Below are 22,339 nucleotides of genomic sequence, written 5' to 3' on the forward strand. Positions count from 1 at the left end.
TACTTATCCCGTCTGAAATGTATCTTTAAGACAGAAATGCTTGTTTTTCATTTTTAAGAATTCTTGCCTTCTGTTTATGAGCAACCTAACAGGCATAGCTTGTAAACTAGGTTAAGTCCAAAATAGTCAAGTAGCTGTACCGCTCTCTACAGTCCTTATACCAGGTTTTGTTGTTGTTGTTTGGTTATTTTGGTTTTTTAAACTTTGGTGACTGATAGTAGTATTAAAAGGAGAAATCTTGAGCATAAATTGTCAGGTCTGTGATCAATATGGCTTAATTTTCAAATCTGATAAAGTAAATGTTGCATAGAATTGCAGTCAGGGTTGATAGAAACCAATGTTTTTTTTTAAATAAAATCAGATTTTTAAAGTTGGATTTTAATTTTTTTCTTAAACCAATTTTTTTTTTTTTAAGAACATAGGTCAAAGATAGCATCATCATTAGTGGGGGAGCAATGTTGTTTTGTGCCTCATGGTCAAAGCTAGCCTGAAAAATTCTCTCAGGTAAGGATCTGCAGATCCTGGAGAGACAGGATTGCAGGAAGCTTGAATCCTCTGCCATGGATTTGGTGAGTACAAAAGGCAGGGCTTTGGCTTCAGGGAAAGGTTGAGTCAGGAAACTGTGTGTTAGGCATGCTGTGTGAGATTATTTTGATTTTGTGCATTGCAAGCCCTCACAACTGGTTTATTGTGTGCTATTCCTGTAACAAGCTAAGAGCAACGCTAGCCTGAGCCCTTTCTTTCCAACAAAGGGGCTTTTGTATTTTTCTGCATTTATATTCTATGCAACTGAGTAACCACGATTTTTAAAGTGTGCTACTACAAACAAACCAGCCGGCGTGCTTTTTGGAAGTAATCTTGAAAAGTACTGAGTTTCTTTTTCCTGTAACAGAAGCTGGTAGAGCCTTAGACCGAAGCAGTCTGCAGTCTTTTGAATAAAGTTTTCTCCCTTTTATGCTCTGTAATTTCACTTGCCTCTGAGTCCTGTTTGTTTCCGGGTCCAATTCAAGGTGTTGGTTTTGACCTTTAAAGCCCTAAACGGTTTGGGCCCGGGGTATTTGAGGGACCGCCTGCTCCCAAGGGTTGTTGCCTGCTTGACGAGGTCATCTGAGGGGGCTCTGCCCGGGTGCCAACAATGAGGGAGGCTTCGCTGTCATGCACATGGGACAGGGCCTTCTCTTTAGCTGCCCCCAGACTCTGGAATGCTCTCCCAGTGGCAATTCGCTCCTCTGTCTTCATCATAGTTTTTAGAAAGCATGTTAAATCTTGGCTTTTTGCCCTGGCTTTTATATGATAGTCTCTACTGCTGCTGCTTTGTATTTTGTAAAGTTCTTATGCTTGTGTATTAAATCTTTTTAGTCAGATTTGTTTTATTTGTTAGCTAAATATTTTAATTGTGGCATTTTTATAGTCTTGTGTTTAATTTTTGTGTGATTGGGATTGTTTTAATGAAAGGCCGTATACAAATTTAACAATAAATACAATACAGGAGTGTACTATAATTGAGCAGAATTTTTAGACTGATAAGGGAGCATAGGGTTAGGGTTACTATTAACCCTAGTGCTATGTGGAAGGGACACTTTTTGTCAATATCTCCCTCCATTTGAATCCCACTGTGACTCTAGTAAATATGTCCCTGAGGGCTGTGGGACAATTCCCCCTCAGGGACATATTTTCAGGAAGCACCGTGGGCTTCAGAGGGAAAGGAAGATTGATTAAAATTTCCCCTCCCCTGTAACACCAGGGTAGCATCACTACACCAGAATTTTGTTAGTCTGGTCATCAGCTAATATATTTCAACAGAGGAAATTCACATGTTCAGCTGAGTTTTCAAAGGATGGTTAAGAATTCTTCATCTAAGAAACTATAGTTTTCCATGTGCAGTTTTGCTTATACCCACAGCACCATTGTCTGGCAAATGTTTAATTTAGTTACTTTGAGAAAACCCAATCAATAATGGTCAGATCTGTGCTAGAGATAAACATGTTAACAAAATTAATGTACCAATCAGCAGTTGGAAGTCACTCAAAAGCTACTTCAGGCACCTAGGCAAGTTCAGTTTGCATTCTCCCTCTCTCTCCCTCTCCCCCCTCCCCCTCCCCCTCAGTTGCTAGGATATTTGTCAACAGGACGTATCGTGGTTTCTGGGAGATACTGAATTTAATATTAATAATTGTCTTGTGAATAAAAGGTGCTGCTGCATCCCAGGGTAAGTCAGTGATGAATGATTTTTATTTATTATTGAATCGTTCACATTCCAGCTATCCAGTAGGGGTGACTAAAAACTGGCAATTGAACACCTGTATTGTTCAGTGCTTTAGTCAGTGCATATTTAAGCACATACTGTCAGACACTGAAAACAATTCAAATGAAGGCAAAGGCGGGGGGGCTATGGTACGGTGCTGTATTGCACTCAGCATGAAATATTTGAAAAGCATGGTGCATTTCCCACTACTGCACTGGCTGGGCAGTAGTGGAATTTTGAGTAATGATTTGTGTAGCAAATGTCATGATATGCTTTCAAATACATGCTAGGACTAGATTGTAGTCCTATTTATAAATAGCTAGCTATTTATTATTATTATTACCCATCCCTTCCTCCAAGGAGCAAGAGACAACTTACATGAATTCCCCCCATTTTATTTTCGCAGCTAAAGAAAGGTGACTGGCCTAAGGTCATTTGCTAAACTTCATGGCTGAGCAGGGCTTTAAACCCTGGTTTCCTCATCTATCCACTACACCAAACTGGATGTTGCAATTTTCTGTTGAGGCTTGGCCTGCATTGAGAAATGCTTATTTTTTGTTTGTTAAATTTATACCTCGCCTTTCATTAAGAAAATCCCAAGGTGGCTTACAATAAAATTTAAAAACAAGATTATAAAAAATATAGAAACAAATCTGATTTAAAAAAATTAAATTAAAACAATAGCATAAAAACAGGACAAAATACAAGAAGCCACAGTGGAGACAATCATATAAAAGCCTGGGTAAAAAGCCACGATCTGACATTCTGTATTATTATTATTTATTTAAACAGTCAGACAGGTGTTATTGACTGGTTTGTTTTATCGAGACATCGAGTCCTTCCCAAGGACCTGGGATGCCAGAATTTTATTGTCAATGTTGTTGCTGTTATAGATATCGTCGCAGAATATAGGCTGTTCCCAGTAAAGCTGCTTTTTGTAATTGGCTGATGGTGATTTCTGTGGCCCCTATGGTGTTGAGGTGCTCTTCAAGGTCTTTTGCAACTGCACCCAGGGCGCCAATTACCACTGGGATTATTTGGGTCTTTTTCTGCCACAGCCTTTCAATTCCAATTTGTAGAACTTTGTATTTTGTGATTTTTTTCTATTTCTTTTTCTTCTATTCTGCTATCCCCTGGTATTCCTATGTCGATTATTTTCACTTATTTTTCTTTCTTCTCGACTACAGTGATATCTGGTGTATTGTGTAGCAAATGTTTGTCTGTAGTCAGAAGTCCCATAATATTTTTGCATTTTCTACAACTTTTTCAATTTTATGGTCCCAACAATCTTTGGCTACAGGTAGCTTGTATTTTTTGCAGATGTTCCAGTGTATCATCCCTGCTACCTTGTCATTCCTGTGTTTGTAATCAGTCTGTGCAATCTTTTTACAACAGCTGATTAGGTGGTCCACTGTTTCATCCGCTTCTTTACAAAGGTTGCACTTGCTGTTTGTTGTTGATTTTTCAACTTTTACTCTTATTGCATTTGTTCTTAGTGCCTGTTCTTGTGCAGCCAATATTAAACCCTCTGTTTCTTTCTTCAAGTTGTCATTCTTAAGCCATTGTCAGGTCTTGGTGATGCCTGATTTCCCACTTATATTGTGCAAATATTGACCATGCAGGGGCTTATTTCTCCATTTTTCTGCTCGGTTCTTGACTTGTTCTTTCTTGTAGGCCTGCTTTCTTTCATTGGTGTTGAATAGTTTCTCGTTATTGACCATTTTCAGTGCATCTTCTTCACTGTCCTTGATATATTCTTCAAGGCCTCTTTTCTCCTCCTCTACTGTTTGATGGACTTGCAGCATTCCTCTTCCACCTGAGCTGCGAGGGAGGTATAGCCTATCTACATCACTGTGGGGGTGCAGAGCATGATTGATGATCATGATTTTCCTGGTCTTACGATCTAGAGTCTCTAGCTCTGCCTGGGTCCAGTCTATTATTCCTGCAGTGTATCTGATAACAGGTATAGCCCAGGTGTTTACGACTTATATGGTGTTCCCACCATTGAGTTTGGACTTTAGAATTTTTCTAATTCTCCATATGTATTCACTTCCAATTTTTCTTTTAACTTCAGTGTGTGCGATGTTATCAGCCTTGAGAATGCCCAAGTATTTGTAATGTTTTTTCTCTTCCAGGTTCTTGATGTTGCTTCCATTGGGCAGTTCTATTCCTTTCGTTTTTGTTGTTTTTCCTCTGTTCATTATTAATGCAGCACACTTGCCTAGTCCAAACTCCATTGTTATATCACTACTGAATATACGGCCAGTGTTAAGCAGTGATTCAATTTCTGATTGGGACTTTCCATACAGCTTCAAATCATGCATGTACAGCAGATGTTTTATTTTACTTGATGTTTTAGATGTCTGGTTTCCAAGGCCTAGTTTGTTTAGTATTTGTGAAAGTGGAGTCATGGCGATTACAAACAACAGAGGGGATAGTGAGTCCCCTTGGAAAATGCCTCTTCTAATGCTAATCTATGCAGGCATCAGTAACCACTGATGGTTAACTGTACTCCACATGCTCATTGCTTTTTAAAATAAATATCTGAATGTTTTTGCTGACACCAGTTGTTTCTAAACATTTTAGTATCCATGTGTGAGGCAATGAGTCAGAGGCCTTCTTGTAGTCAATCCATGCAACAATTGATTTGTTTTTCTTCTCTTGCAATTTTCTAAAATCATTTTGTCAATCAGCAGCTGGTCTTTTGTGCCTCTGGTGTTCAGGCAGTTTCCTTTCTGTTCATCTGGAAGCTGCTTATTAGTTAATAAGTGTTGCATTACTTCATCTGCTATTATTCCAGTTAATAATTTGAACATGGTTGGCGGGCAGGTTATCGGTCTATAATTACTTGGAACTGCACCTTTTGCTGGGTCTTTCATTATGAGATTAGCTTTCCCAGTTGTTAGCCATTGTTCAATATCACCTCCTTGCAAAATGTGATTGAACTGTTTTGATAGTTGTTTATGAAGGCTTATTAGGTGTTTAAGCCAAAAGCCATTCTGTTCATCGTCAGCTGGTGCAGACAAAAATTTTTTTTTCCAAAAAGAAAATTTTTAATTTTCTTTGCTCTTTCACTTATTAATTCTGGTGTTATTATTAGATCTTGCATTTGTTGGTTACATTTTTTGACCTCTTTCATCCAGCCTGCTTTTTTTAAATAATCTATTGGATTGTCCCATAATTTCCCCCAGAACTGCACTGTTTCTTCTTTATTAGGTGTTTCTATGTTTCTTGCAGTTTCTCCTTTTATGCTTTGGTAGAAACATCTCTGATTTGACTGGAATTGGAGATTCTGTCTGTGTTGTGTTATTCTGGCTTCGTATCTGCTAATCTTCTTTGATGCTGCTGTTATTTGCTGCTTTATTATTTCCAGAACTTCTCTAATTCTCCTTGAATCTGGGTGGTATTTTTGGATCAGATACTGTTTGGTGTTTTCATTCTTCAGCTTCTTGTCTTTCATATCTTTCAATTTACTAGCATCTGATCTAAGCCTGGCAATTTTATTTTCTAATCTAATCTTCCATTTAGGTGATGTACTACTTTCTTTTTTTACAGGTCCACTGATCTTATATCCGAGCTCTTGTGTTGTTTTTGTTGTTGTTGCACTTTACGTTAGTTGGTTTGTTTCTTGCAAATTCTTGGTTGTTATTTCTGCAAGTGCAGCATTGACATCTTTTAATATCTGAGCAAGTTGTTTTTTGGCAACTGTTTTTAGAGCTGGAGGTCAAACCCTGGTGGTTGTTTGGTTCATGTGCTCAGTTATTCTTTGCTTTAGTTCTTGTTGCTTTTCTGTTAAATGGCATTCAGGTTTTTGAGGTGAAGGCAAAGAGGAGGTTGCCTGGTTTTGATTTTGAAACAGTACAGTGGCAACCTCTGTTTCCAACACCTCCTCCACCTGCACCTGAGCAACTTCTTCAATTGGTGGTAATTCTTCTTCCATATCCTGAGCCTCTGTTGCTCTTTGCAGTTCTTTCAGCTCAACTTCTGTGAATACTTTATTTCTTATTATGAATCTTCTCTGGTCTTCTAGCCTTTATTCTGTTATTTCTGAATCTGGGTGCTTCTCTTTCCAGATTTGGTACATTCTTTTTAAATAACCTCTTCTAGTTGGACTAGACTTGTAATAGCAGATCATTATTCCCTTGTTGGCATTTTTCGTATATTTTTTCTGGTTAAGCGATGTTTCTTCCAGTAACCCTGCAGTCTCCAGCCCTGGTTGCTCAACTGAAGATCCTGAGTCCTGTAGCCCACTTGCCACCAGATGTCCAGGGACTCCAACACCTGGCACGGTCCTTGTTGACCCGGGCGACGACCGATCCGGTATAGATTTATTAAAGTTACGTCTCACCATATTGTTGATGGGAGAGGCACTCTTTGTCTGGCTCCTCTGGTGAGACCTGTCCAGCATGGCTGGACCTCTGGCATAGCTCTCACCTTCCTCAGAGCATGCAAGCCCCACAACCACGCCAAGGTAGTGCCTCACTGGGGGTTGTTGTTATATTACTATTATTATTTAAAATATTTATACCCTTTCCCTCCAGTACACTATTGTTCAGGACATCTCACAACAATAAAATAGATACAATGCAAAATAAAACTAATAGAATTAACCAAATTAAGTAAACAAGTAGAAAGTCCAGGTTAAAACCACAATCAGAACTAAGTTTCAAATTAAAAATTATTTTAAAAGCTAAAAACTGAGAATTATAAGAACTAAAGAACCTAACAGATATAACCAAAGATGGGACATTAAAAAGCCCCTTTAAAAAGATGTGTGTTTAGTTGGTTTTTTTTAAAACACTGATGGGAGGGAGCATGGCAAAGCTCTTCAGGAAGGGCATTGCAAAGCAGAGGCCACAACCCCAAAGGCCCTGTCTCTAGTCCCTGCCAACCAGATCTCTGTTAGTGGTAGGGCCATGAGCAAGGTCTAAGAAGATGAGTGGACCTGGCAGGTTCATATGGGCAAATGCAGTCTGCCAGGTACCCCGGCCCCAAGCCATGTAGAGCTTTAAAGGTCAAGACCAGCACCTTGAATCTAGCTGTACAATAAATCAATAAAAAATATGGCTGCCATCCTACATAATTTTTTTTAAAAACCTCCCATGACACCACCAGTGCCAGGGAGAGCTGTACAGAGAGTGTAGTCCTATGCTAAAATTTACTGTTTAAAAAATAAACTCCTGCCTATGTTTTAATTCTCTGAATCGTGAAATAAAACAAGGCAGTTTTGAAACGATTTCAAATGGTGTTAGTCAAAGGAGGGGATAGCAAGAGTATTTGACAGGACTAAGCACTTGGCTGCTGTACAAAAGCACTAGTTGCATAAAGTAGTGACTGACAATTGATGACTGTGCCAGCAGAGACTGATGTCAGGGTATGGGCAAGGCGTGGGGCTAACATGGGCCCGGGGAGCAGTTGTGCCAGAAGTAAGAAGCTGTGAGCTCTCCCATTCCAAAGATATCAACACAAATTTTCCTCTGTTGCCCTACCCAGATGCCAGGTAGAACCCTGGTCCATGACTCATCTGGAAGGAATCCAGGAACAAACCCTGAATTTCTTAAGTACTTCCTCCCTTCTGTTCCCTGGAAGCAAGAAATTGCAACAATTGAAATTAAAAACTATGGTTTCCCTTTAAATCCAAGTACTCATCTGTCTATCTATCATTAAATTTTTATACCACCTTTCATTAAAGCAATCTCAAAGTGGTTTACAAAACATTTTAAACTATTTAAGACTATAAAACAGTTACACAATACAAATATTAAACTGGAATATAAACATACAAATCTAATTAAAAGTTTTTAAAACATACAAATTAGGACCATAAATGGTTACAGAATCCAAGCCAGAATAGCATATTTTCAGAAACAACCTAAGGAGTATGGGATATTAGCCACTTCATCCCATCATACCCATAGATCATGTTTGCTAATGAGTCTATTTGCTTACTTGTAGTTTGCAAGCTACTTAAACCAGCATACTTGCTTGACAGCTTGGTACTGTTGAAAGGAATGGAATTAAACAGCTTAAGAGATTTGAGATAGCAGAGTTAGATTCTAGTTTAGAGGGCAGGGCTGAGCAGAGGTTTTACACATTATGCAACAACAAAGCCAGGTTTCCCTTGGATAGGTATGTGCACGAACCGGACCAGTTCAGCAGCTTGATCACGAACCGAACCGGGGGCAGTTCAGCCAATGATCGAGCTGGAGCAAGTCCAGTTCAAGCAAACCGGTTTGGTGGTGGTGGAGTGGATGGGTGGGGGCAGCAGGATAGGGGGAAAGATCCTTACCTGGCTGGTGCAGATGCCAGTACTGCCATTTGCCCCCTGGGCACAGCCCCAAGTGCACACAAAGCTTTGTTTACCAAGCTGTGGTTCCGGCCTCCGCAAATGCCTGCCGGCTCCACTGCTCACCCCCCATGGCACGACCCCAAGTGTGTGCAAAGCTCCATTTACCACGCTGCCTGTGTGGTGGCGGTCTGGCGGATTCCCCTTTACAAGTATTAGCTGCCTGAACTGCTGAATGGTTAGGTCAAACGGTTCGCCTGAATTGCCAAATGGTTCAGACTGGTTAGTTGGTTTGACCAAATTGGTTTGGCAGAACATGGTTCAGCTCAAATCTGATTCTAATTTGAGCCGAACAACAATTTCTTGTTCATGCACACCCTCCCCATGGAGTGTATGTTTGTCAGAAATCCATAGGGAATCCCATAGATATACATCTCTAACAAATAGGGATATGCGTTTTGTTTGGGATACAAAAAGTTTTGTGCACAAAACAGGCCATTTTGGCTGTTTTGTAGCCAAAACAAAACACCCAATGCGCAAAACAGAAAATTTTGTAGCCGAAACAAAACTTCCCTGTTTCGGATACAAAACATTTTGTTTCGGCTGTTTTGGAAATCCATTTTGCAGTCGTGAAAAGTCTTTCTCATTCAGTCTCCATTTTGAGTTTTGATATCTGTTTGAATTTCCTGTCAGCAAAAGCATGGGTTGATCAGCTGGCAATTGTCTCCTTATTCCTTTTAAGGAAATTTGAGGGTAAAATTTACCCTCATTGGCCAGTGGGGCAGTGTGCATTTCATTGTTGTTTCACACTGTTGTGTGTAGATCAATTGCATTTCTTGGGGGGATGTGGATGTGCATGACTTTGGAAATCTGCCTGGTTCCTTGCAAAGCTCTGCTGTTGTTGATGTGTGACATTGATGTTATTTGGGGTGGATTTGGGGCAGAAAGGAGGATTTGGGGACAGAAGAGTGGGTCAGGTGGTAGTGTCCCAATGGATGCCTGCTGCCACCCAGATTCCAAAGGAATTGGGAAAAGGGCTGATTTTTAAAGAATTTCTGAAGTTGACATCTCTTTGGGGCAGAAAGGAGGCCTGAGGGCCAAAACTTGGGTGGCAGTGCCCGAAGGGGTGCCTGCACAACCGGATTCCAAAAGAATAGGGCATAGGGCTGATTTCATAGGAATTGTTGAAGTTTATGTGTCTTTAAGTTTTCCCCCAATAGGGAATAATGGAGGTTTCTGCAGACCCATAACTCCACCTAGGGGGCACTGGGGTGGCCGAGAGAGAGTGGTGGTGTAGTTCACATAGGGTGCCAACCACCCCCATGGGTTGCTAACCCATGAGGTGCTGGGTTTTGTTGTTTATGAGGTGTTCTGAGTGTAGATTCTCTGGTAGCATATGAGATTTTCTACAACAACAAATAATGAACCCACTCTCATATGGCACCCTATGTGCTCTACACCACCACTCGCTCTGGGCCACCCTGATGCCCCACAAGTGCAGTTATGGGGCTGCTGAAATCTCCATCATTCCCTATGGGGAAGAACTTTAAAGATGCGTAAACTCCATTAAATCTTTAAAAATCAGCCCTCTGCCCAATTCCTTTGAAATAATTCTGGCAGCTTCCTTGCCCCCACTGGGCACTACCACTCACCCTACTATGCTCTGGGCCACCCCTTTCCCCCTGACATGAAGCTATACTTCACTCAAAACCTCCATTCTTCCCTATGGGAAAAACCTTAATCTTCAAAAATTCACCAAAGATCAGCCCTTTGCCCAATTCCTCTGAAATTTTGGTGGTTGTTTCCACCCATTGGGCACTACCACCCCCACCCACTATTTTTGCCCCGGGGCTATTTTTTTAAATGCAAAATGTTTCAGATTTGGATTTTGCAATTTCGAACAAGGAAACAAAATTGGGGTGTTCCGAATTGGCTGATTTCGAACAAAGAACAAAATGGGGGTGTTTCGGATTCGGGCCAAAAACAAAACAGAAAAAAATTGCACAACCCTACTAACAAACATATCTGTATCATATGAGTGTTTCCAAACACCTCTTCATCTTACTCCTATATCATACATCAGATTTTTGTGTGTGCACAAATAATCTGAGCAGCCCATAGATGCCCAGTTCTGCCCATAAAATGTGTCAGGGCTTGAAAGACAAAGGCAGCATTCACACGTAAAGCAGAAATGTGGAGATAATAACTTTGGTCCTTCTGGTCTACACAATGGCCCTGTTCAAAGATTACACTGTATACATGTACAGTGACTGTACACATGTGCATGTTTTGTGTGAATCACTAGAGAAGTGTTTGTTTTAAAAGTGAACCTTGGTGCAGGTCCCCTCAAATGTACTGATAGGAAATGTATTAAGACACAGGCATTGAACATAATTTATGAATAACTATAGCCCTATGCAAAAATTGGGGATGCTGGACTCGTGCACAATGACCCTGAGAACATGTGCTGAAGGCATGGGCCTGCACTGCTGAGCTTAGGAGCCCTGTCCCGTGCTGTTCATGTTTGCAGTGTTTGTATGCAGCATCCTGATCATGGGAAGAATCTGTTCAAGAGTACAGCATTTGACAAACATTGTAGCCTTTTTAGCATATTCGTGCAGGGATGGGATTCAGATCGTGCTCTTGGGGACACTGTACATGAGTCCAGATCCAAGGTTTTTATCATGCCTGTATAGGGCTTGAATGTGCATACAGATCTGTGCATGCATACACTGGACACTGTGCCCTATTCAGACATTGTGATGTATGAATGTTTTTGTATGAATGAAGATACAAGTGTTCACTTCAAACGTTCTGTGGTTTTTGCATGTAGGATTGCAGTCTGTGTATATGTATTTTCTTCTGTCTATGACTATAATAAATTATAACTAACTTTCCAATGGACAGTAAAATTGACTTGCTTTTCTCTTAAAAGCACACGTTATTTTTCCTCCTACAGTTTGGAAACTAGCAAGGATGGGAGAATATTGGAAAAGAAATCCCAGAACCTGCCATGCTCCTAAACTTCCATGCATCCGAGTTCCTTTGTCTGCTCAGGACTCCCCCTTAATGAAGGTATCCAAATGGAGGTCACATTGGTTATCATAGTTTGTTGCTATGTAGTATTAAACTCTTTTTCTAGGTCTGTGAAAGAGAAGTAGTTGAGAGATCCTGGAAGCCAAATTTAAGCTGCTAGGTAGCATAATATTGAAGTCCAGGACCCCCAGGATAGCCTTCTCTGAAGTGCTACCTGTTCCACACACAGGGATGGTGAGACAGGCAGAGCAGAGTGGTCTTAATGTGTGGATGGGACAGTGGTGCCAGGAGGAGGGGTTTAAATTTGTTAGGCACTGGGATACATCTGGGGGCAAGCGAAGCCTCTACAAAGGGATGGGCTCCACTTGAAAAAAGATGGAACCAGACTGTTGGTGCTTAAAATAACAAAGGTCGCAGAGCAGCTTTTAAAATGACACCTGGAGCGTTTCCACACAGGGCTGTTACCATGAATCTCCTTTGGAAGAGAGTGTGTGCATTCACACAGCAGCCAGATTTACCCCAAACTCCATCTGAGATCCTTGGAAGCACCCCACACACAAATTGGGCTTTGTCTTCTGAATTCTAGGTTATATTGAAGTATTTCTGGGTTTTTAAAATCCTGGTTTTAAGTGAGTTTTTCTTAAAGCACCACAGCAAATGCCAGCAAGAGACACTGACTAGAGTATTTACATAATCATTAACATGATGAGTCAAGCTCTCTTTATGAATGCAAACAGCACGGCCTTGCCAAGATGTGAAGAGTGGAAAAACCAGTTTTCAGGAAACAAACTCTTTGAAAAATCTAGTTATAAAACCTCTGTGTATGCTCAAGTTGACCTTTTTGAACAATAATATTCTGTTTGCTTAAGGTTTTCGCTGGTTAATAAAGAAGTTTTACCAACAAACTGATATAAAGCACACTACGCATGTGCTCTCTCTCTCTCTGCATTGGCTAGAAGGAAAACATAGAGGCATGCAATGTGAACCAGCACAAAATGTAAACCTGAGAGCAGAGGGGCGGGGCTGCTTCCTTCATGCCACGAGTGTAATTCGAAGTGGCTTCACTCAGCACTTACCCCAAGAGCTGGAAGCGATGTGTGGGAAAGCTCCTGGGGGATTGCTGGCAGAAACTGGGAGGTATCTGGTTCAGCCAGCAAAATCCCCTAAGATACGGACATGCACATGTTTCAGATAAACCAGAAGGGGACAGAGTAGAGCCAGGAGCTGAGCAGAAGGAAGGACATGACAGCTTACCAAAAAGGTCAAAAGCTCAAGCCACTCATAAGGGGGATAGTACATGCCAACACCAGGTGAGGAACTTGGTGTATAGGTGTCTATATACCAATGCCAGAAGCCTCCGAGCCAAGATGGGTGAGCTGGAGTGCTTGGTAACTAAACTTGGTGGAACAGTGAGAACCAGTGGGACACGGTTATTCCTGGATATAAACTCTACAGAAGGGACAGGGAGGGGAGGATTGTTGGAGGAGTAGCACTGTATTTTAAAGAAGGGATACATTCCAACAAGCTAGAAAACCTAGGTGGACCAGAGGCCTCCACAGAATCATTATGGGTAACATTAGAGGTCTGAAAGGAAATGTGTTACTAGGGACGTGCTATTGCCTTTCAGATCACAATGCTGAGAGTGACCTGGAGTTGGAAAAGCAAACAAGAGAGGCATTAAAGAGAGACAGGGCAGTAATAATTAGTGACTTCAACTACCCACACAGAAAATTCACATTCAGGTAATGAAACAGAGGCCAATTTTCTAGACATGCTAAATGACTGTGCCTTAGAACAGATAGTCTTGAAACCAACCAAAGGGATGGCAGCCTTGGACTTAATCCTGAGTGGTGCCCAGGACCTGGTGCAAGATGTCAGAGTTAAGATGTCAGAGTTGCAGAACCACTGGGTAGCTGTGACCATAGTGTGATCCAATTCAGCATATATGTGAGTAGAGAACTGTCAAGGAAGTTCAACATAGATGCATTGGACTTCAGAAGAGGAAACTTCTCAAAAACGAGGGGACTGGTAAAAAAAGTTGAAAGGGAAAGTCAGGAGGGTCAAACCACTCCAGAAAGAATGGAACCTATTTAAAATACTAGAAGCTCAGTTGGAATGGATACCAAGAAGGAGGAAAGGTACCGCCAAGTTCAGGAGGATGCCAGTGTGGCTAACAAGTAGAGTCAGGGAAGCTATAAGAGAGAAGAAGACTTCCTTCAGAAAACGGAAGTCCTGCCCAAATGAAGACAACAGAAAGGAACATAAACTCTGGTGAAGGAAATGCAAGGAGACAATAAGGAATGCAAAAAGAGAATTTGAAGCGCATGTAGCTAGAAGTGTCAAGGGGAATAGCAAAAACTACTTTAAATATATCAGAAGTAGAAAACCTGCCAGGTCTGGCCCCTTAGATGATGAGGGTGTGAAAGGGATTATTAAGGAGATTACAGAGAAGCTTAATGAGTTCTTTCCAACTGTCTTCATGGTGGAAGATACTGACAATATACCCTTTCCAGAATTGAGCTTTTCAGGTTTAGTGGCTGAAGAACTGGGCCAGTTTGAGGTGACAAGGGAAGATGTGCTAAACTGTCTTGTAAAACTAAAAATTAACAAATTGCCAGGGCCAGATGGCATCCACCCAAGAGTTCTGAAGGAACTCAAATGAGAAATTGCTGATCTCCTAGCAAAAATATATAACTTGTCCCTACAGTTGGGCTCTGAACCAAAGGACTGGAAAGTAGCTAATGTGACTCCAATTTTCAAAGAGGGATTCAGGGGGATCTGGGAAATTACAGGCTGGTTAGCTTAACTTCTGTGCCAGGTTAATTGATGGAAAGCATACTTAAGGGCAAAAATTATTAAACATATAGAAGAACAGGCCTTGCTGAAGGAGAACCAGCATGGCTTCTGCAAGGGCAAGTCTTGCCTCACTAACCTTTTGGAGTTCTTTGAGAGTGTCAACAGGCATATGGATAAATGTGATCTGGTTGACATAGTATACTTGGTCTTCCAAAAAGCTTTTGACAAAGTTCTCCATCAAAGGCACTTGAGTAAACCTAGCAGTCATGGGATAAGGGGACAGGTTCATGTGTGGATTGGTAACTGGTTGAAGGACAGGAAACAGATGGTAGGTATAAATGGACAGTTTTCACAATTGAAGATAGTAGGAAGTGGGGTCCCCCAGGGATCGGTACTGGGACCAGTGCTCTTTAACTTGTTCGTAAACGATCTAGAAGTTGGGGGTAAGTAGTGAAGTTGCCAGACTTGCAGATGACACTAAACTATTGCAGATAGTTGACACTAGTTGCAGATAGATGACACTAAACTATTGCAGATGACACTAAACTAAGAGATTGTGAGAAGCTACAAAAGATCTCTCCGAACTGGCGGAGTGGGCGACAAAATGGCAAATGTGGTTCAATGTAAACAAGTGTTTACATTAATCTATGGATTTTTTTTTGTCATGGGATGTGGTGATGGGCTTTAAAAGGGTCTTATACACATTCATGGCAGACAGGTCTATCAATAGCTACAGTACTAGGGCCACCTCCAGCCTCAGAAGTACGATGCCTCTCAATACCAGTTGCAGGGGAGCAATCGCAGGAGAGAGGGCATGCACATGCCTCTTGCCTGTGGGCTCCCCAGAGGCATCTGGTGGGCCACTGTCTGAAACGAGATGCTGGACTAGATAGGCCTTCTGACTGATTCAGCAGAGCTGTTCTTATGTTCTGCTGTTCTAAGTAGTAGAGGCAGTTGTTGGACTTACATACAGTACAGTGTGCCACCCATGGATGGATGTATGCTGACTCTGGGTACATCCAAACTGCATCCTCATTTCTACTGAGCTCATAGAGCCCCTGTAGACCTATTCGCGTGTTATGAGCACCAGCTACACTCATGCTTAAAACTGCAAAAGCGGGGAGGAAGTCCCGCCCTGTTCACACTTATGGCCCTGTTTGTCTGAAGGGGAAGGCTCTGAAAGCGTCATGACTGGCACTCCCGAGAGCTGCAACCTTGGGCAATCCAGGTTGCTGCTCATGGAATTATTGGCCATCATGCTTATCATGATCCCCCCCCCCCCAACAAATAGGGCTGTAAATGTGAATGGGCCACCTGGAGCGCATGAGAGACAGTGCAGAGTGGGACTTCCTCCCCACTTTTGTAGTTGTAAGCATTAGCACAGCTGGCACTCATAATGTGTGAATATGGCTTGTGACTCCTAAGAACAATGTCAGAGCTGCAGCAACTCCACTCCCATTTTCCCAACACAGTTTGGACTCACATGGAACCAACCCACATGCATTCCCCTTCCATGGGTGGCACTCCACACTGTGTGTAAGCCATGGGTCTTGATTCACAGTTTATACAACTGTGATTATCAACACACAATAGCTGATATTCTCTTATAACCCAACATGGCTGATATCTTGTAATATAATGCAACAGAAGCTAGTGGTGAGGACATTTACCAACTGCTTGCTCATTAACCAGAACAGAATAGAACTGTGAAACAATTCAACTCTGGAATTGGCAAAACTGGGGGAGGAGGTGCCTGCCTCTTATTTAATTTTATTTCTGGGATATACATGCTACTTCTAGCAGCCTACAGAACACTCAAGCCGCCCATCATAACTCAATAAACAAGTCATAAACATGCTGAGTGAGCTATTGCCCCCTGAGAGTCTCTTACATGCTGCTACTCAACTGGAAGGTGCACCAGTTACCCAGATAACGGAAAACCTACCACAGGATCATTGACTCTCTGTGGGAGTCCCTCAAATCCCTGTGCATGCTGGTAGGCTACTAGTGAAGTGGACTTTTCCCCATCTGAACAACTACTTGAGGGAGAGTCTGATGAGGAAGGAACTCCAGTTTTTCCTAAGCTGAAACTTAACAACAAACATAAACATTTGAATCTGTAGTGCAGGAGCTTAGTGTTGAAATAGCGCCAAAATGTTTTGCTTCTGGCTACCAATGGCATTAACAATTCCATGTGGTAAGCCAAATTTGGAAGAGAAAACATTTTGGGGATTATTGATGGCCACTTGGGGAGGTTGAAGAGAGGGATATTCATAGCATTTAGGCTCTATGGCCTACTGAGGGACTTCTACAATGCCATTGTGAGGCCATTTTGGAAAGTGCCCCCTACAGGCCACTGAATGCATGTGAGAGCATGTCTCCCAATGGATTTGCAAACTTCCATATGTATATAACATCTACCTGTAAAATGTTGCTGGTAAGCCAGAAGTGAAATATTTTTGCACTAAGCGTATATACGCCAACTGGGATGGCCAGTATCATCTTGGTGGGGGACAAATGTTCATTGTGATTTCTGACAAGATCTACACCCCTACAAATGGAAAACAGGAGATAGCACTGCAGTACTTTTGGCTTAGAGTGTGTTATCATGCTTTTATTGTCCTGACCATCAGGCCTGCAGTGGCCAGATTTGCAATGGTGTTTTAAAAGCTTTTTAAAGTTTTAAAACATAAAACCCACTATAAAATTGTATCAATGTCATCAGAGGAATGGAAATGATGGTTAGCAGAATGTCCTCCAAAAATTACTCCATGGAGACAGTACAACAGTTTGCTGGTTACCCTAACCCTGACCCTTTTCTCTGTGCAAATATGAGTGCAATTATACCCTAATCATTTGGGGGGTAGGGATAAAGAAGGGATGACAACACAGGGACAGCTGTAAATACACCAATGCCATCACCTCTTTTCCATCTCTAGTTGAGTAGACGTTGCAAAAAATCCCTATGAGCATCTCCCTTGAGATGATACCAATGGTCACAATTTGTTGTTCTGGCTCATGGAATAGGACTCCTGCACTATTTCTCTATTCACATACAAAGCAGAGGGTAAGGATGAAGTCTACTTTATGCTACAGAAATGGAGGTGTGAATGAGGGGAGTTGAGTTACAGCACAGTGTGGAAAGTGGAGGGAGGAAACAATGCAGGGAGAAGTTCATATCCCTCACCCTTGCACCTCTTTACTTGTAAAGAGTTATGTGAATGGAGCAGTTGTATGGGGTGTAGGGGAATACTGTCTTTTTCTCCTGCACTGCTTAGTCCTTAGCTGGCAGACTGATAATCTTCATAGGTGAGTTTACAATTCTCAGCAATAGTAAACACTGAATATAAGAACAGCCCTGCTGGATCAGGCCCAAGGCCTATCAGGTCCAGCATCTTGTTTCACAGGATGGCCCACCAGATGCCTCTGGAAAGCCCACACGCAAGAGCTGAGGGCATGCCCTCTCTCTTGCTGTTGCTTGCCTGCAATTGGTATGTAGAGGCATCATACCTCTGCGGCTGCAGGTGGATATGGAGAAGCTGGTTAGGAGGCTCACTCTATATACCTGGTGGCATCTCAAAGCACAGCTGGCCCTGTTGGGAGAAATGCACATTCCTCAGTTCAGCAGCTGTCTTCCATGTGAGACACTGCTTTATGCATGTCAGCTTAGGGCATAACCTGCTAGGAAGTTCTCCTGTGCATGCTCCACTGAAATGTGCTCTTGTGCAACTCCCATGTTTATGCAGATCAAAAATATGTGTATTTAACAGCTGAGTATTGATAGCAATGGTCAAAGCCACATAATCATTGGCATATATTTATAGTTCCAAGTTTGAGATTTTGAACATTGCACTTACATTTATTTGTTTTTAAAACATTTGCCTCATTTTTCACAATGGTTTACAATCCAATCATTTATTTTGTGTTCATTGCTTTGAATATTTGGTAAAAAAAGTGTTCTATTGACAAGTCCCTGGTTATACTGGCTGCTGTCAGGCCAAAACCTAGCTGGGCCTGTACTGACCCAACCTGGACCTGAGTGATGGTCCTGGTCTTGTACTTTGATCAGGAATCATTGGAACCAAGGATGAAAGTGCTGTGGGAAATTGCATGGTAAAAGAAAATTTTGAACAGTTGTTACAAAACTACTGGAAAAGCACAAATATTTTTATCCATTTTCCTTTCACCTATCTGCACCAAATGTATATTCTTGATGTATCTTTGCTTAAGATGCAGTACAGGAATAAAAGAGATGGGAAAACCACAAGGGGGAAAAGGTCACATGTGAACATGCCCTAATGTGTAACAAGAGAATTCAAATGATAATCTGGAGGGTGACCATATGGGGATAATGGGGCAATCAATTTATTTTTTTATTTTTTTAAGAATAGATTAAGTGATAATCTATCTTCTAAATGTTAGAACTGGAAGGAACCTTGGAGGCCTTCTTGTCCAACCCCTGCTCAGAGCAGGAATCAGCTACAGTATCCCTGATAGATGGTCACCTAGCTTCTGTTTGTAAGCCTCCAGTGAAGAAGAGTCCATCCCTGTATGAGGCAAGCTGTCACTGGACAGCTTAGGAAGTCCCTTCTAATGACTATCCTGAATCTGCTAATGTGTAGTCCATTTCCTTGTAACTTCAACCTAGGTTCTAAACCTGCCCTTGGCAGGAACAGCAAAATCTGCTCCATCTTCTACGTGACAGCCCTTCAGATAGTTGAACATAACTACCATATCTCCCCTTAGTTTCCTCTTCTCCAGGCTAAAAAGACCCAACTTCTCTAATCATTCCTCAAAAGACTTGGTTTCCTGACCTCATGTTGTCTTTGTTCCCTTCAAAGTACATAATATTATGGGTTTTTTTCATTCCTTTAATTCATGAAGCAGAATTGTCTTTAAAATATATAAGCATGCCTTTTAACTTCAGTTCTATCAATTAAAATTTGTCCTTACTGAAAAGCAGCATGAACTAATTAATTAACAACAACTTTTGTTCTTAATCTTTCACTGAACCAATGAATCTCTCAACCAAACTAATAAAAGTTTGCAGCCATACTTTTGTTATATTTCAATGAATTTCTGCTCATCCTTAACTCCAACATTTTTGTTGTGTATTGTTTGGGTGGGTGGCTTTTTGTGTGGTTCGCCTGTTTACCATCCATAACTGGTCCAGGCCTTGTTCTGACAGGATTTGAAGAGAGGACAGAAACGGTACCTTTACAGCATTATGAGAATATATGACAGCAGAGCGCCGAGGGAAATGCTGTACCATCAGTATGTGATCAATCTCCAGCGCCAGAACATGCTGGGTGAGTGTCAACCGACGCAGCTACTTGCATCAGCAGTCCAGAGAAATTGGAGAGCAGTGAAGAAAAGCCAGGGACTTGAGAGGATTATGAGGCGAGGTTTATGGGCCATGAAGTTACATCAGACACACAGCCAGAGCACACAGTGGTTTATAGGCAGAGTTCACATAGCCTTCAGCCAAGATGCTTTGCCATCCTCAGCAGGGGCAACAGGAATAACAGGCAGTGAAATGATGAGGGTCTGGTGTTATTTATGTTACTTTCATCCTCTGTGCAGTTAGTCTTTAGCTGCTATCTACAGGAACAATACACGCACACACGCTTCAGAATAATGTTTAGCCCTCACAGCTGCCTTCTGTGAGGCAGATAAACACTGAGGACTTTCTTCCATATATCGCTCAAATTCTGGGCTTTAAAACAGGGGCAGGAGCCCAGTCGACTATACAAGAGTGAATCAAGAGAAGCACTTGACATGAGCACTGTGCTAGTGTTAGCATTAAAGTGATAGTGCCCTCTGTTCTTGGGGGGCACTGGCTGACCTGATAAGGGAAATCACTCAAAGTGGCCCATTGACTAACTTGTCCTTTTAATTTCAATGGGGCTACTTTGAGTAATTTTCCTCATCGCATCAGCTTCTGACAGGGGCAGGCAGATGCATCAATATAGAGCGCCCAGATCTGGGCATAGAAATGCAGTGACAGGTTGCTGGAATAGAGTTGGATTTTAAAATCTGATTTATACAACAGCCTTGGGCAAATCACTCATCTCCCAGCCTCAATTTTTCATCTGTCAAATGAATGAATTATTAGTTTCATTGTACTGTCCTCTGTATTTAAGTCAAAAACTTTGAAGTGGGTGGTCAGGGTACAACAAATGTTTATATACTGCTTTTCAACAAAAGTTTCCAAAGCGGTTTACATAGATAAATAATAAATAAGATTGCTTCCTGTCCCCAAAGGGCTCACAGTCTAAAAAGAAACCTAAAACAGACACCAGCAATAGTCACTGGAAATACTGTGCTGGGGGTGGAGAGGGCCAGTTACTCCCCCCACCCCCGCTAAATAAAGAGAATCACCACGTTAAAAGGTGCCTCTTTGCCCAGTTAGCAGGGGTGAAGACACCAAAGTACTTTGGGCAGCTGAAAAGCCAAGGTAGATTCGGCCTTGGGTAGATTTACCCAGTTGGCAGTATTCAGTGTATGGGACCTAGAAAATCCTGTTGGCTCTGATTGTCCCATGAGTAACAAAAGAATAAGAACTTAACAGAAGAAGCAATCAATCTGATTGGATAAATTGGAGGCAGTCTTCAAATTAATCTGGCCTTTTGTAATAGGGACAGCAAGATAACAGTCTGTAATGAACCAGCCTGACCAGAACCACTTCTGTACTGCAACATGACTTGTCCTTAAAGGAACAGCGTGCTTCTCCAACACTTTGATAAACAAGTCTGATGCTTGTTAGGATACTTGATTACATCCCATCTTGTGGGGAGTACTTGTGTAAATTAGACAGAAAGAGACGGCTCTAAAAGGATTCCAAGAGTAGAAGCGTTCATTTCACAATTAAGGCAGCACAAAGTAGGTCTCTCTCATCTTCCAGTCCTGAAAACATTGAAAACCATGTCACATCGCCACAGGACAACGGTTGCCAGCAGAAGGCTCACAAACTTGTCTTGCAATTACCGTTGTTATTTTCTGACTCCACAGTCCATGCGTGGCAGGGAGCCCTTTTCATTCCATCAATTTTTATGGCCTCCCCTGCTCATGCTGACTAATGCAATGACACGATACCAGTTGTTCAGCTATCCTGGATGCTTTTTCTCACTCCTCCTCTGTAGCAACTGGCTATCAGAATGCCTCATTCTTTGCCTATGTATTTATGTGTGCGCACAGCTGACCATTCTTGACCTCTTTCTTTGATTTACAAAGGACTCATCACTCAGCAGCAGGCCAACTATTATGCCACCTACCTAAAAGATTCAAAATCCTACAAAGATCAAGTCTGGGAGAAGCACCTCCCTTGAAGGCAGACTCCAGGAAGGCACAGCTGGGGTTCTGTAATTAAATATGGATCAAAGAAACCAGAAAGGACTCACACTTGGTGAAGAAGGATGAATCACTTTTCTTCATCTGTGAGAATCGGACACTTAACCTCATTTTCCATCTGTCTCATTTTGCACCATGTAATGAACACTTCCCCAAATGTAAGCTAGGTGCTTATGAATCAAGCTGGATGGATCACGAACTGTCTCTCTTTTCAAAAAATGATATTTCTTCTCAAAAAAGAAGTGCTTTTGCATACTTTATGTGGAACCTTATATTTTTAGCTTTAATTAGCTTTAATTTTGCATGTTTTTAAATGGAACCTTTTATATATATATATATATATATATATATATATATATATATATATATTTAACCATTTGGGGATGAGGAGAACAATTTGGCATTTTTGACAAGGAGGAGTGTGAAAGAAGGGTAAATGCAGGACAGCAAGTGCGAATGGGTAGGGGAGCCTAATGAAGGAGCAACTGGCACCCACCAAGAACAGAGAACATGCAGGTGTCATTAGGGGTGGTCCATGGAACTTGGACCACCAATGGATGGCTCAGAGTCCCAAATCTCATCAGCCACCTCCTTCAAGACTGGGAGGTGTGGGGTGCACAGTTGGT

At 41.7% G+C, this 22,339-nt stretch overlaps 1 protein-coding gene across 1 annotated transcript; it reads left to right on the forward strand.

The window, feature by feature from the left end:
- The first annotated feature begins 2,139 nt into the window (after nucleotides 1-2,139).
- On the forward strand, nucleotides 2,140-22,019 carry FAM216B (family with sequence similarity 216 member B). Its single transcript, XM_053305138.1, has 4 exons — nucleotides 2,140-2,209; nucleotides 11,491-11,606; nucleotides 19,552-19,672; nucleotides 21,597-22,019. Exons 2-4 carry the CDS (start codon nucleotides 11,508-11,510, stop codon nucleotides 21,689-21,691), a joined length of 315 nt encoding a protein of 104 aa, XP_053161113.1. The 5' UTR covers nucleotides 2,140-2,209; nucleotides 11,491-11,507; the 3' UTR covers nucleotides 21,692-22,019.
- The last annotated feature ends 320 nt before the right edge of the window (nucleotides 22,020-22,339 follow it).

Source organism: Hemicordylus capensis, chromosome 3, assembly GCF_027244095.1.
Source record: "Hemicordylus capensis ecotype Gifberg chromosome 3, rHemCap1.1.pri, whole genome shotgun sequence".
In the NCBI taxonomy this organism is placed as follows: Eukaryota; Metazoa; Chordata; class Lepidosauria; order Squamata; family Cordylidae; genus Hemicordylus; species Hemicordylus capensis.